Genomic DNA, 12,484 nt, shown 5'->3' on the forward strand with positions numbered 1-12,484 from the left:
GCCTCGCTGAACGTGGAAATGGATGAGGTTCGGGCTTGAGTCCATGTTCATAAATTATGAGAAAATGGGATCTCTGCCTAATTATAAGACCTTTTTGGTTCTTATACATATGTTGATTGTGATCTCCGCCTTTTTTTGGCTATTTAAAACTACCCAGTCTTTGGTAGCTTAACTCATTGATTTGTGTAATTCATGTACTAATATTGTTTATATTCGTAGCAAGAAAGAGAGTCTATGCTTACATTCTGTTTTCTAAGTAGTAAAATAGTTTAACATTTAAGGCTTGTTTTGTTTTTTTTACAGTATCTTGCATACAGGATTTTAACCCTCTATTTTCAAGATATTTTGCTTGGATTTCTGTCAATTTGAGTTAGTTTAATCACTTTCATTAACTATTGCTTTGAAGATCCTAAAGCTTACCTTTTTTCTTTTTTTTTTTTTTTTTTTTTTTTTTTTTAATTTGAGCTTAGTTTTTACCTCTGTCCTGGAAAAAGGAAAACATCCAACTTTTGACTGCAAAAGTGGCTTCTCAATTTCAGTGAATCTACTGTTGGCTTGAAATGAGCTAAATAGGCTTTATAAATCTGCAAAGAAGTTGCTTTTAAAACTGGGCATGACCATTCAGCAACCTCGTATTTAGGAGCTTTCCCCAGTTTAGTGTTGGAACTTGCAACAGCACCATTCATATTATCAGAAATAAAAGCAACTTTAGTGGTGTTGTGCCTAAAAACTGTAACAACTGTCATTTTGGACAATTTTTTGGGGGTCAAGTGTGTGGTTTTTTTTTTTTTAAAGGATTTGTTAACATTTACCCTTGCTTAAAAGTTATCAACATTAACATGTGACAGATGCATTCAAACCATAGAGAGCATACATTGTTGAATATTGACTTGCGTTTTCTCTTGAGCTTGTACACCTAGAAAGAGAGCGTTTTTTGTCTCTGAGTACACTGCTAAGTAAACAGAGCCATGGATGGGCTTCAGTTAGTAATCTCAGTGGTGTTAAGATGACCATGGAGTTCTGAAATTCACTATTTTGTTCTTGTGGACTGAACTTCATTTTCTGTCACGGGTGGTAGCTTCCCTAACACAAAAATAAATGCGTAGGAGTTAATACAAGTATGTCAGGAATGTCTCCAAAGTGGTTCTGGCCAGACCTAGAAGATATCTTGCTTGATACAGCATACCTGCCTGAAAAGTTGAGCTGTTATAGCCTTGAAAGTGCACTCTTCCCTATGTTAGTTTCTGTTTGAGAGTTTTTGGAATTCTTGTCTCAAAACACCGAGTATTGTCCTGTACAGTCTACTGGCTGAGCGTCCTCACAAGCACACTCGTTTGCCTTTACCCTTTTACTGAGACAAAGCGTTAATACCAAATTTAAGTTTGAAAGTATCCTTTATGTCTACAGATACAGGGCACGATACAGAAAGCATTTTTCTGCCATTCTATAACTATGCATCCAAAAAGCTTATAAATACCTGTGACTAAGTTCTGCTCATTTCTCAGCATGGCTTCCAAAGAGTTGTTTTGCTTCATTGTGCCAAAGCAAGGGCAGCGATGCTACCTGATACGCATGTAGTGCAGTCCCCTCTTACTCTGCTGCCTAGTAACTCTTCTTTTTTTTTTTTTTTTTTTTTTTTTTTAGCTTCTCAACTGCTGAAACTTCTACTCAGTATTAACCTGCTTATACTGGAGAATATGAGAATATTTTAATGACTGTTGTTCTGTGTCTGTGCTCCAATATTATCTCTAATTTTGTAGGTTTGCTGACTGTGCTATATATAGGCCAGTGAATGATTTGTTTTTCAGAGTGCTGAGCTATCTTCTGAGAACATCTGTTGTAACAATACATTTTCCAGGGTGTGTGGGAGCTTTTCTTGGGTTTTTGGCTTGGATTTTTTTGTCTGTGTTTTTTTTGCAATTTAGCAAGCATCTCAAGTTCCACTCTTTCCTGCTAATACCATTTTGCTTGGTAGCTTGAGTTACTTTTGCTGATCCATTTATCACATTTAACATCATTTAATTTCAGATGTTGTTGATACTTCAAACTTTTAATCTAGAATTAACATTATTAATAGCCAGACTTAGGCGAGTTCTCCATGAGAACCTCATCATTGGTTCCTTTAAAATTTACTTTTGCATGGCTGTACTAATACACATCTGATGCTTAAAACCAAGACTGCATGGAGAAGGGACATTCACTGCCTTTTGCTACATTTTTCTGTCTGCAAAGAGCTGTATTCAAACTGTAGCTTTAGTTATAACGATGGTTACTAGACAGTGTGATACCATGCTAAAAATACTCTTTTCTCTGTGCCTCAGCTGCAGTTACATATTCTGGATGTCCTTTGCTGGAGTTTGTGGTCTGAATGCTTCTACAGTTGGGCAGAGGTTTTTGATTGAGATTTCATCTCACTTCGCACTCCACAAGTTCTTCATGTCTTCAGGGTTTTGTCTGCTATTATAGGATCTGTATTGGTATTGTTAATAAAAAAATAAGCTATTGCAAGACTTTTGAGATAATCAGAATTACTACCAGTAATGTTAACATGCCATAGTTAATGCTTCATTTTAACATGCTCATTACTGTTGCTTTAGGTCAGAGATCCAGCTTAAAGTACTGGTATGAGAAGGAGTGGTTAAGTAATGGTCACATGCATGGCTTAGCATTTTTGGAAGAAAATTATTCCCACCAGAATGCCAAGAAGATAGTAGCCACTCACCAGCTTCTTGGCGATGTACAGAGAGTGATAGAAGTACTGCATGGACTGCAGCTGAAGATGAGCATATTACAGTAAGCAGTATTTAAGTATCAGTTGGCATGTTCTCAATGTGAATTAGATTTAAAATAGTACAAAAATAACCGGAAAATCAGAGTTCTTTTTGTGCTACTTTGTGGATATATAACAACATAGTTTGAATTGCTAACATGATCTTGGAAAAGGACTTCACTGTTTAAAAACTATTTATGTGTGTTGAGGAGTGAAAAGTGACTGTGTATAGAAGGGTTGGGAAAGCATGAAGGAATGAGTGAGAAAGCTAATAACAGCTTCTCTTGAAGCACCTAAATAGATTTAAGTAGCAGGAAGAGGACAGACATATAACCTATGGCAGCATTCTTAGAACACTTGCCTTCTCCATTCCATTAATTCTAAATCATAGCTTTTCCAGCAGAAATCAAATCTTTTTGTTCGGGAGGTAGATGTAGATTAGATATTAGGAAAAAAGTTTTTACACTGAGGGTGGTGGAGCACTGGCCCAGGTTGCCCAGAGAGGCGGTGGATGCCCCATCCCTGGAATCATTCCAGGCCAGGTTGGCCGGGGCTCTGAGCAACCTGATCCGGTTGGAGATGTCCCTGCTCCTGGCAGGGGGGTTGGACTGGGTGGGCTTTGAAGGTCCCTTCCCACCCAAACTGTTCTGTGATTCTATGACATAGTGTTGTGTTGTAGTGGGAGAGTATTTGCACCTTCAGCAACCTGTAGCAATTCATTTCTATGCAAAGACTATTACAGATATATATGAAAAAACCCAACATATTCTATATTCACTGTAGAAATTGTTTTCTGCATCCCTTCCTGTTTAAAGTCATCCTTGAGTTCTGATAACCGAAAAAAATCTTTTTCTAACTTAAATCTAGCAGTTTTAAATTGATTGAATTCCATATTTATAATTTACTAGTTGATAAATTGCATAGCAGCAGCTATTTGGAAAGCAAAGCTTTTAGTGTTTCCAGTGTTCTTTGGAATTTTTCCCCTTAAATGTAGTCTGTGGTGATGCAATAGGGCTGACGGCAGTACCTGAAATGCTTAAACAATGGAATAATGCTTAAAGCAAAAGAGAAGCAATTTTAACATAAGATTTTGCTTTTCCGTTACGGTATCCTTTAGCCAGCTCTGTAAGTAATGTCTCTCCCTGTTGGAGAGAGTGGAGTATAAATATTGTAAGACCACTCCTTTGGCCTTTTCTTAAATAGCAAGTCTTTAGACTGACTTTCCAATTGCAGAGCAAATTGAGATTTGCATAGCACTAAGGTATGGAGTGCTGGGCAAGTACGTGATGCTTGTTACAGACACTGTTCCTCTTCTCTCCCATCCTGAAGTTGGTGTGATGACCTGGTTTAATTAAATATGAGATGTGGTCCTTTTAGGAACTTTTAACTATCTTGTTAAAAGCTATGGCTGCTGTTTTCTTTATCATTACATAAATCAGGGTTTTTTTTAAATTGCTGAGTTAAAAGAATGATTATATTGTTGATGCCGATATACCATTTTGGAGAGAGAAGATGATTTCACAACTGCCTAAAATATTTAGGAGCGTGTTGCTCAGTATTTCAAGGAGGTGGCAAAGGATCAGAGGTGACATTGACAGCTTCAGTGCAATGGGAGGGAGAGCCAGCCTTCAGAAAGCAGTAGTTAAAAGATTACTCAAGTATTAAGCATTTACATTTTCGTCCTTACGTAGCTCGTGCATCATCTTTCAATTTTTTGTCTTCTGTACAGTTACCCCTTGCTCTTTGCTGAGAAAAATGCCTTTAGGTAAAGAATATTAGTGGAGCTGAAATAAAAAGCTTTGGTAAATGAACGCTTGGCTTTCACTTTTCTAGGCATGACTTCAGGATTGCTCACCAAGGCTATCAGAGACATGCAGTCCTTGGAGCAGAGGCACTTGTATGAGGTGACCTGAGCAAGTCATTGGCAGTTACAGGAACTGTAGTTGGCCTCTGATAGACGCTGGAGAAGCCTTAACTGCTGTAGAACAGATTAGAAAGCAGTTACTTTGGAAGTAAAATGGTCATGCTTGGTTGAGTGGCTTGGCTAACAGCTGGAAAAGTTGGATCGGCTTAATGGAGTAATTCCATCCACCTTTGCAAGGAAGGACAGAGTGGGTTTTGGGGCAGACCCCCTTCTTTCTGTGCAGCTGAGTGAAGGTGCTTTAGGGTCAGGATTTGCTTCTGCTGCATTCTTGCAGCCTGTAGCAGATAAGCTGCCTACTGTTTGAAGACAAGCAGATTGATTCTGCTTTGCTCTCCTTTTTACTGCTGTTTTAATGCCTGACAAACATGTGGAAAACCAGTATCAGTTACAATGCTCACTCTAATTTGTTTGTTTGTTATATCGGTGTAACAATCTGATATATATAATTGTCCCTGCTGCTGGAATAAATAATGTATTAGTCAATTTGAAAACAATTAAAATAAGAATTTTTATAAGAAGCAAGTGGAGAGGCTGTGGCATGTTGGTGTACCAGGCAGTAGAGCTTGCTCAGCATCTTGGGATTTAAAGGAAAGTTAGTTTTAAAGGAAACTATAAAAAAGTTCTACACCAGCACCACTCCAAGTCCTCAGTTGTTGTTGTTGTTGTTGTTATAAGAGGATTATAAAAGATCACTGGATTGAGTTTTAAAATTTATTTTGGGGAACTACAGGCTAAAGTTTGATACTGAGTGGTTTGAGGGGGTTGTCTTGTTTTACTGCTGTTTTAAACCTGTTAAAATCTTGGTTTAGCTTCAGTGTATTTGACTTACCTGTTTAAAATACTACTAAAAATATCCCAGTGGAAATGAGTTTATGCTGTTAGTAAATTGCAAGTACTGAACCAAAATGCTTCTTCAAGGGCAACATTGGTGAAAAGTTGTATGTATCTGAAACTTAATTTTTTTCTTAATGCCAACACTTGGCTTGTATACTATGTTAGAGAAATTAAAATATTGAACCTAACAGAACATTATAGGAAGATACACAATTGAGGTCGGTGAGATTATATTATTTCAGAATATTTGGATATTTTTTATTGAGTATGATGACTAAAGCATGTAGTAGTTCAAATATACCTACTTTATTTCTTTAAGTAGTAGGATAGTTTTGCTCAGTCACTCTGAAGTTCAAATCTGATGGCTGTTTCACTTTTTTTATGTTTGAACAGAAATAAAGAACATCCTGACCTAAAGCTTTGGTGCCATCCATGGAAGCACATTACAGTGGATGAAAAAATCAATACAAAACACATCATTCACATTGAGGAGAACTGTTGCAAAGAGGAGACGGCAAGTTATAGAACTTGGAATGGAACAATTGAGAAACCCTCAACCATTCCTTCTGTGGAGGAATCTTACATTACGAGTGAACACTGTTACCAGAAGCCTCGGGCCTACTACCCTGCGATAGAGCAGAGATTGGTTGTGGAAACAAGAGGTTCAGCTGTGGATGATGGAGTAAATAGAATAAGGGAAAACGGGGATGATGCCCTGTCAGAGAGATTTGGCTGGAATCTGGACCGAGAAATATGCAAGGTGGAAAATGAATCCAAACACAATTACTCTAAGGTATCTGTGTTAAAATAACCCTCTCTGCGTAGAGGATGTGTTTGCCTGGCAAAGTGCAAAACTTAACCCTTTTTAATAGTATTTGGTTTGTTTATTTGTGTTGAGTTTTTTCCTATACTGTAAAGCGTAAGTTGCCAATACAAATGAAAATGATAGATGTTATCAACTCCTCCATTTCAAATAATAATTTAGAAAAATCTGTGTTGAGAAAGACTTCTGGACCTTAAGGTTTACACAGTCTGTGGAACATGCATAATGGTCCGCTGGCAGTTCATTGCTTCTTTCTTTAGTGTGTGTTAAATGTAAAAATAAACACTAGCAATGGGATAGAGAGACAACAGGGCAAGCATGTGTAATACTACCAGTTGCACTGATGTTCCAGCTTTTAGTTATTTCCATCTTATTCCCATGTTTCTTTTAAGAGTTATATTGACTAAATTGATTCCAAGTTCTTCAGGCAGCATTTCATTTTGGGTAAAAAAAAAAAAAAAATTCACTGATTTTTAAGAATGATCACCATTGAATAGGTGTGTATCTTCTTCCTACTGGAGCATTCTAGTCATCTTTTCAACTTTCACTTCTCGTTTTCAGCCCTGTCGAGTCTCTCAGAGGCGTTTCTTTCTACACTCCAATGCAAAAATTTTACTTCGATTAGTTAGTTCCAAGTCATATGAAATATGGCCTGACAAATGTTAGAAAGCCTCTAGGAAATACTGACCTCCCTTTTTTAGATTAAAAGGTTGTTTAGCTTTTATTTCATGCATATGTAAGCTGTAATCTATGTTCTTTTTAACTTCTCTATTAAATCAATTGAAATTGCTTTATGTTTCCCAGAAAGGCATGTATTTCAGTTCTTCAGTCTCTTAGGAGCCTTTTTCTAAATCCTGTCGTATTTCAGCAGAATGATAAAAAAAGTAGGGGAATAGATCAGCACTGCTGACAGTGTGGTCAAGTTTTATAACTGGTGGTGATGTGGTTTTTTTTTCTAGATGCTTTGATGAAAGTTTTAGTAGAATTGAGATTAGATTCCTTCAGGAAAAATCTCTTCTCACTGCAAAATCATTTGCTTCCATGTTCCCTAGGACACACAGATTAAGTGTATTATCTTCCAGCTGGAAGTTGGCAAGGAGCTAGCTACCTGTATATATGTTATCTTTTGAGAATCACATGCTTGTGAAGTGCAAAGAATAGGTCTCAGCAAAATACCTATAAAAGCATGCCTGTGTTTCGATCCTCTTGCCCAAACTGCCTTAATACTTATGTATGATCTCTTCTCTGTGTGTCTTTCTCCTCCACTTGCCTAAGATCAGCTATTAGCTTGGGTAACTGTAAGGACCCAGACAGTCTGGCTCACCAATTCTATTTCACTGTAATAAATATTAATGTGTGTATTTCTGCTAGGTAAGAGAGTCTGTCTCTAAGAAAGTCTCTCCAGAGGAAGCTATTGAAATGAGATTGCTGGAAAAAGACACAGAAGGAGTTGTGAACTCGCAGCTGCAGTGGCAGCTTAATCTTTTAGCTCACGTGGAATCTCTGCAAGATGAAGTCATACACAGAATGGATTTCATCGAGAAGGAGCTAGATGGTAGGTAACATTTTTCTGTTTCGAAAATTAATTGTATTTAACTGAACTACCTGTTCAAAATGTGTTAACTTGAATTCTACTTCTGCAGCCCTACAGAGATGAGCATTGCTTTGTCACATTTACTGTGTTTACAGATAGAAAATAGACGTGCTGCTGATGTGGGAGGGGCGGATTTTAAAACAAATATAAAATTAAAACTGAGGAGAATTTTATAGAAAAAGTTCTAGTTAGCATCACGTCTAAATGCTTGCATCAGATGATGTAGCGGAATATCTTCCGTGTCTTTTCACTTGCAGGTTTTTGTCATTTTCTGTAGTGCTGTGTGTCGCAACTTCCCTGTTCTTCAGGAACCTGCTGACTGTTTCAGCCTATTCTAGGTGGCCGATTTGGTGCACAAGACTTATATCTTTTCCAGTCTCTTCCAAATTCTTTACTTAAATGTCTCTTGAAATTTGTTTTCCTAATAACGGATAACTTCTAAACCCTTTATGTGTTACATTAAACAATCCAGCATAGTTCTTTTTCTTAACATGTTCAGTCTGACCATTGGTAGAGGTGACAGCAGCAACTTTTCTTGCCACGGTATTGGGAATCTGACCTTTGCCAAAGAAAGAGTCCTCTCTTTGTAGTTCAGTAAGGTGTTGAATAGTTGGATAATGCCCACTAGTTCTCCAGCAGGTACTGCCTTTAGGTGAAACTAGCGTGTAATCTAGTTAGTGGCAATGGCCACTGCTGCTGCTCTTGGCAGATGTGTTCTGTCTTCAAGGTTTCAGTCTCCTTCTGCGATACTGTGCCTTGAACTCATTGTAGTTCAATGTGACCACCTTTCTCGTGGTCGTATTACGTTGTTGCCTGAGTTGTCTTTGGTCAGTAGTCTATCTGGTTCTTGTTTGTCGCTGAGAAGCTTTAGAGCAGGAATTAGTTTTCTTTGTGCATTAGTCTGCTATTTGTGCTTTTGGATTTCATCCCCATTTTGTGTTACCCAGTTCTTTCTGTCTTGGCCAATTGTATTCTGTATTGACGACAAAGTTTTCATTAGCATAGTCCTGTCCTGTTGGGATCTTCAATGAAAATACTGTGTAGTTCCATCTAATGCTGACCTTAAAGGTATTCTGATGGTATAATCTTCCTGTACCACGGTGTCCTTGCTCTGGAGTTGATACAGATCGGAGGAAGTTTAGCACCCAATTTCACAATATCTAGCCCTAAGTTTTCCTTCCATGCTTTCTCCTAGGAACATCTAGGGTTTTTTTCTGCAAAGACTGATCTGAGGAGTCTGATTTTCTGATTTCTCAAATACCATGTGTTAAAGATATTGCCCACCGTGCTCTCAAGATTCACAAAAGATTTAAAGAATTTCTGTTTTGTGACTTAAGGTGATCTTTCTTCTGAGAACTAGAATAGTGACAGTTTTGTTTTCCTTTGCAGTTTTGGAGAGTTGGCTGGATTATACAGGAGAGCTGGAACCACCGGAACCACTAGCTCGACTCCCACAGCTCAAACATTGTATAAAGCAGCTTATAACGGACCTAGGCAAAGTGCAACAGATTGCACTTTGCTGCTCAACGTGAGCCTAGAAAACGTTGGAAACTGTTACCGAGTGCAAAGTTGGAGCATCCGATGTGAACAGCTCTGTATATTTAAATGAAATTAGCATGCTGGTTGCATGTGATGCAGGTTGACTTCAGGGACTTGTGAAGAATTACTATTTAAAGAACAGCAAAAAGGTTATTTTATCTCATCATGATTTCGGGTTTATTAGACAATTCAAATGATGTGGAAGAGGTCATACTGTTGTCTTCAGAGATTGGGTGTAGGTTGAGAAATTATACTTAAATTTTCACTCCTTGCAAGTTGCTCATTGAAACGGTAGATTTTTTTGTAATTAAATTGAGTGAGAATTGTGCCACTGAAGAACAGAGTTCTAAGAGCCAAAAATGTTTAGTTGACAGAGATTGTAAATAACTTTGCATAGTTTAAGTGACTTGTGTCATGTTGTATTCCTTCTGGTTTATGCATAATAGCACACAATATTTAATCATTAGGAAATGTTGTAACAGTTTTCAGACTTAGTAAGTATGAATGTCCAGCTCTTAACTACGAACTGTTACGTGGAAGTTTGCAAGTAACGGTGGCCTAAACCCCGCTTCTATTACGTTGAAGTAGCAGAAGGTCACAGGCGGATTGCACTTGTTTTTAGAATAAATGGTTGTTTTCCATATTTATCCTGTCACTATCACACGACTTGGTACTGGGGAAATCTGTTGACGTTGTGTTTATGTGCATTCTTGAGCTCTTAAATATGACCATACTGTGCCTCCTGAAGCAGTGCTCGTGGGACACCCTTGTTGTGGCAGTATGAAATATCGCTGTGAACAGACTGGAGATGCGCTGGGAGTTCAGACTTCCGCAAGGTCTGTAATGGACGTTACATAGTTTTCTACCCGTTTGTTAATAATTACCATTCTGGTTATATTTTGAAATGTAGACTTTTTTCAATACTCTGAACGTGTTAATTGTAAAGACTTACTCTATGAATGTGTGGGTTTGGGAATCAGTTTATTTTATATTTGTGTAAATAAAGCCTCAAGATCTATGCATGAGGTACTATCCTCGCAGACAGTGAGTGGGTTATTATCTTAAACAGTGTACGTTCACAAAGTCCCTTTTTATACCTTAAGTTTTGATTTTCTGGTTTATACTGCTTTGTGAGAGCAAGGTGAAAATGCTGCTTATGTTCAAGTTGCATTATACGATACCTTTTTGAAACATCAATGTACTGTAGGTATTTGAGAGGTTAAAAGTCTTTCAGTTGCAGGTCGTATCTCCATAAATAATGGCTGTGACTTTAGTTTTCCTTCCCAAACATTTCTGAGTTAAGTTCACTGTGGAAAATGGTAAGCTGTTTTTGCAGTGAGAGGGTGTCCTTAAAAAGCTGGATTTGTTACCTTCATTTTATTGTGTAATGGTACCACCAAAGGGTAAAATCTAAGCACAGTTGTAATTGAAAGGCCCATAACTGTACAAATGACTAATTTTGGATATGAATCTGTAATGTTTGTATACTGCAAAGTATAGTGTAAACTTGAAATATCCAGTATTACTGTGGGAATTAATGGTATCTACACAGCGAATATTTTATTTCCTTCAGAAAACAAAGTAATTAGGCTACTCTAGGAAGTAACTAAGGCTTTTGTGCTGAGACTTATTTCAGGGAATAATATCTCTCACAATTTTATAGTGCTAGTTGGTATAGAGCGAATACAACATACGTAAAGCAGAAAAATAAACGTATTTTTCTGTAACATGATTGGAATAAAGCTTACATGATATTTAAGAATCACTTTGCTCTCTGAAGGTGGGAGCAATGCTTATACCTTGTCTCATTCCTGTTAAGGACACTTGAATTAATGTATGCTGTATAGCTCTAGAACAGGCAGCAGGAACCAGCCAACCGGAACGGGGTCGGGAGGAGCACCCCAGATGACTGTGAAGGTTTTTGTTTGTTTGTTTGTTTTTTCAGGTGAGATTGACCAGAAAGGTGTTCCCTGGTTGAAACCTGTAAAGCAAGCACTCCGACCGGATATGTCTCAGGAAGAACATAGCTGTGTTGTTAACAAGGCAGCTGTGCTTGCAGTTTGAGGGCACAAAAGCAGTTAAATTCCTGAGCAGACTTTTCACTCCAGAGTGGAACTTCTCCTTCCCAAGCAATGGCTTTTTGTGTGTTCATTGTACGTTTTTACTTGGCAGTTTATTTTTGCTCAGGGCAGTGCTTAAGATTTGGAAGAAAAGGCAGTTCTGATGGGTGAATCAAATAAATACTGGAAACTTGTTTTCCTTTAGTAGAGCTAGGGAAGCCCTTGCAGACAAAGACTGAAAATATTTATTTAAAATAGAGTAGCATTTCTCATGTTCAGTAAAGATTCTTTATTGTGCTCTGCCTGGATTCATTTTTGTCCCTGTTTTTGCAAGTTTCCACATTCTTATTTCTTAGTCTGGACCAGCTGTTTTGGTCTGGCGGGTCACTTTTTTATTTCTTTAAATCACTGGTAAGTGAATGCAACATGAAGCCTTGATGAAATGAGCAGACATTGCACTGTGGATACATAAGTATATTTGTTTATGCACTATTAGAACTGAGGGCGCTGTACATAGAATTTTGCTTTGGAGCAATATTTGCAAAACTTGAAAACTTCTGTATCTTGGTGTTTGGAATAAATAAATAGGTTTTTGTTGGTTAATTCTTAGTGAAGTCTTTGTTTCAATTAATGATTATCACTAAAATAATTTTGGACTTTTTTCTTCACATGATATTGAAATGCAGGTACTGTAGTTTGACAGGAATGTAGATCTTAACTGTTTTTAAAGTACGGAAATTATTGTTTTCTAGATCTGTCTCATATAAATAATAACTGTTATCTGTTGGTTTATGTTGGATATTGTTTTAGTGAGGAGCTTCTACATTTTACTCACAAATCCTAATATGTCGTAGTTCAGCCCTGATCAGGACCAGACGACGCAGTCTCTCTCTCACTCCCCCCACCCTCCGAGAGAACAGGGGGAGATAACGTAAGGAAA

General features: G+C 37.6%; 1 protein-coding gene across 8 annotated transcripts in view; it reads left to right on the top strand.

Moving 5' to 3' along the window:
- The window catches only part of PHF20 (PHD finger protein 20), a 77,409-nt gene extending 65,262 nt beyond the window's left edge, over positions 1 to 12,147 (top strand). For all 8 annotated transcript variants that reach the window (XM_086760984.1, XM_086760990.1, XM_086760988.1 and 5 more), the window contains 4 exons: positions 2,598 to 2,793; positions 5,922 to 6,321; positions 7,723 to 7,906; positions 9,335 to 12,147. In XM_086760984.1, coding sequence (XP_086617110.1) covers positions 2,598 to 2,793; positions 5,922 to 6,321; positions 7,723 to 7,906; positions 9,335 to 9,477 — 923 coding nt within the window. In that variant the 3' untranslated portion in view covers positions 9,478 to 12,147. The remainder of the gene's footprint in view (positions 1 to 2,597; positions 2,794 to 5,921; positions 6,322 to 7,722; positions 7,907 to 9,334) is intronic.
- The last annotated feature ends 337 nt before the right edge of the window (positions 12,148 to 12,484 follow it).

The sequence above is a fragment of the Chlamydotis macqueenii genome, chromosome 16, assembly GCF_036417535.1.
Source record: "Chlamydotis macqueenii isolate bChlMac1 chromosome 16, bChlMac1.mat, whole genome shotgun sequence".
Classification (NCBI taxonomy): Eukaryota; Metazoa; Chordata; class Aves; order Otidiformes; family Otididae; genus Chlamydotis; species Chlamydotis macqueenii.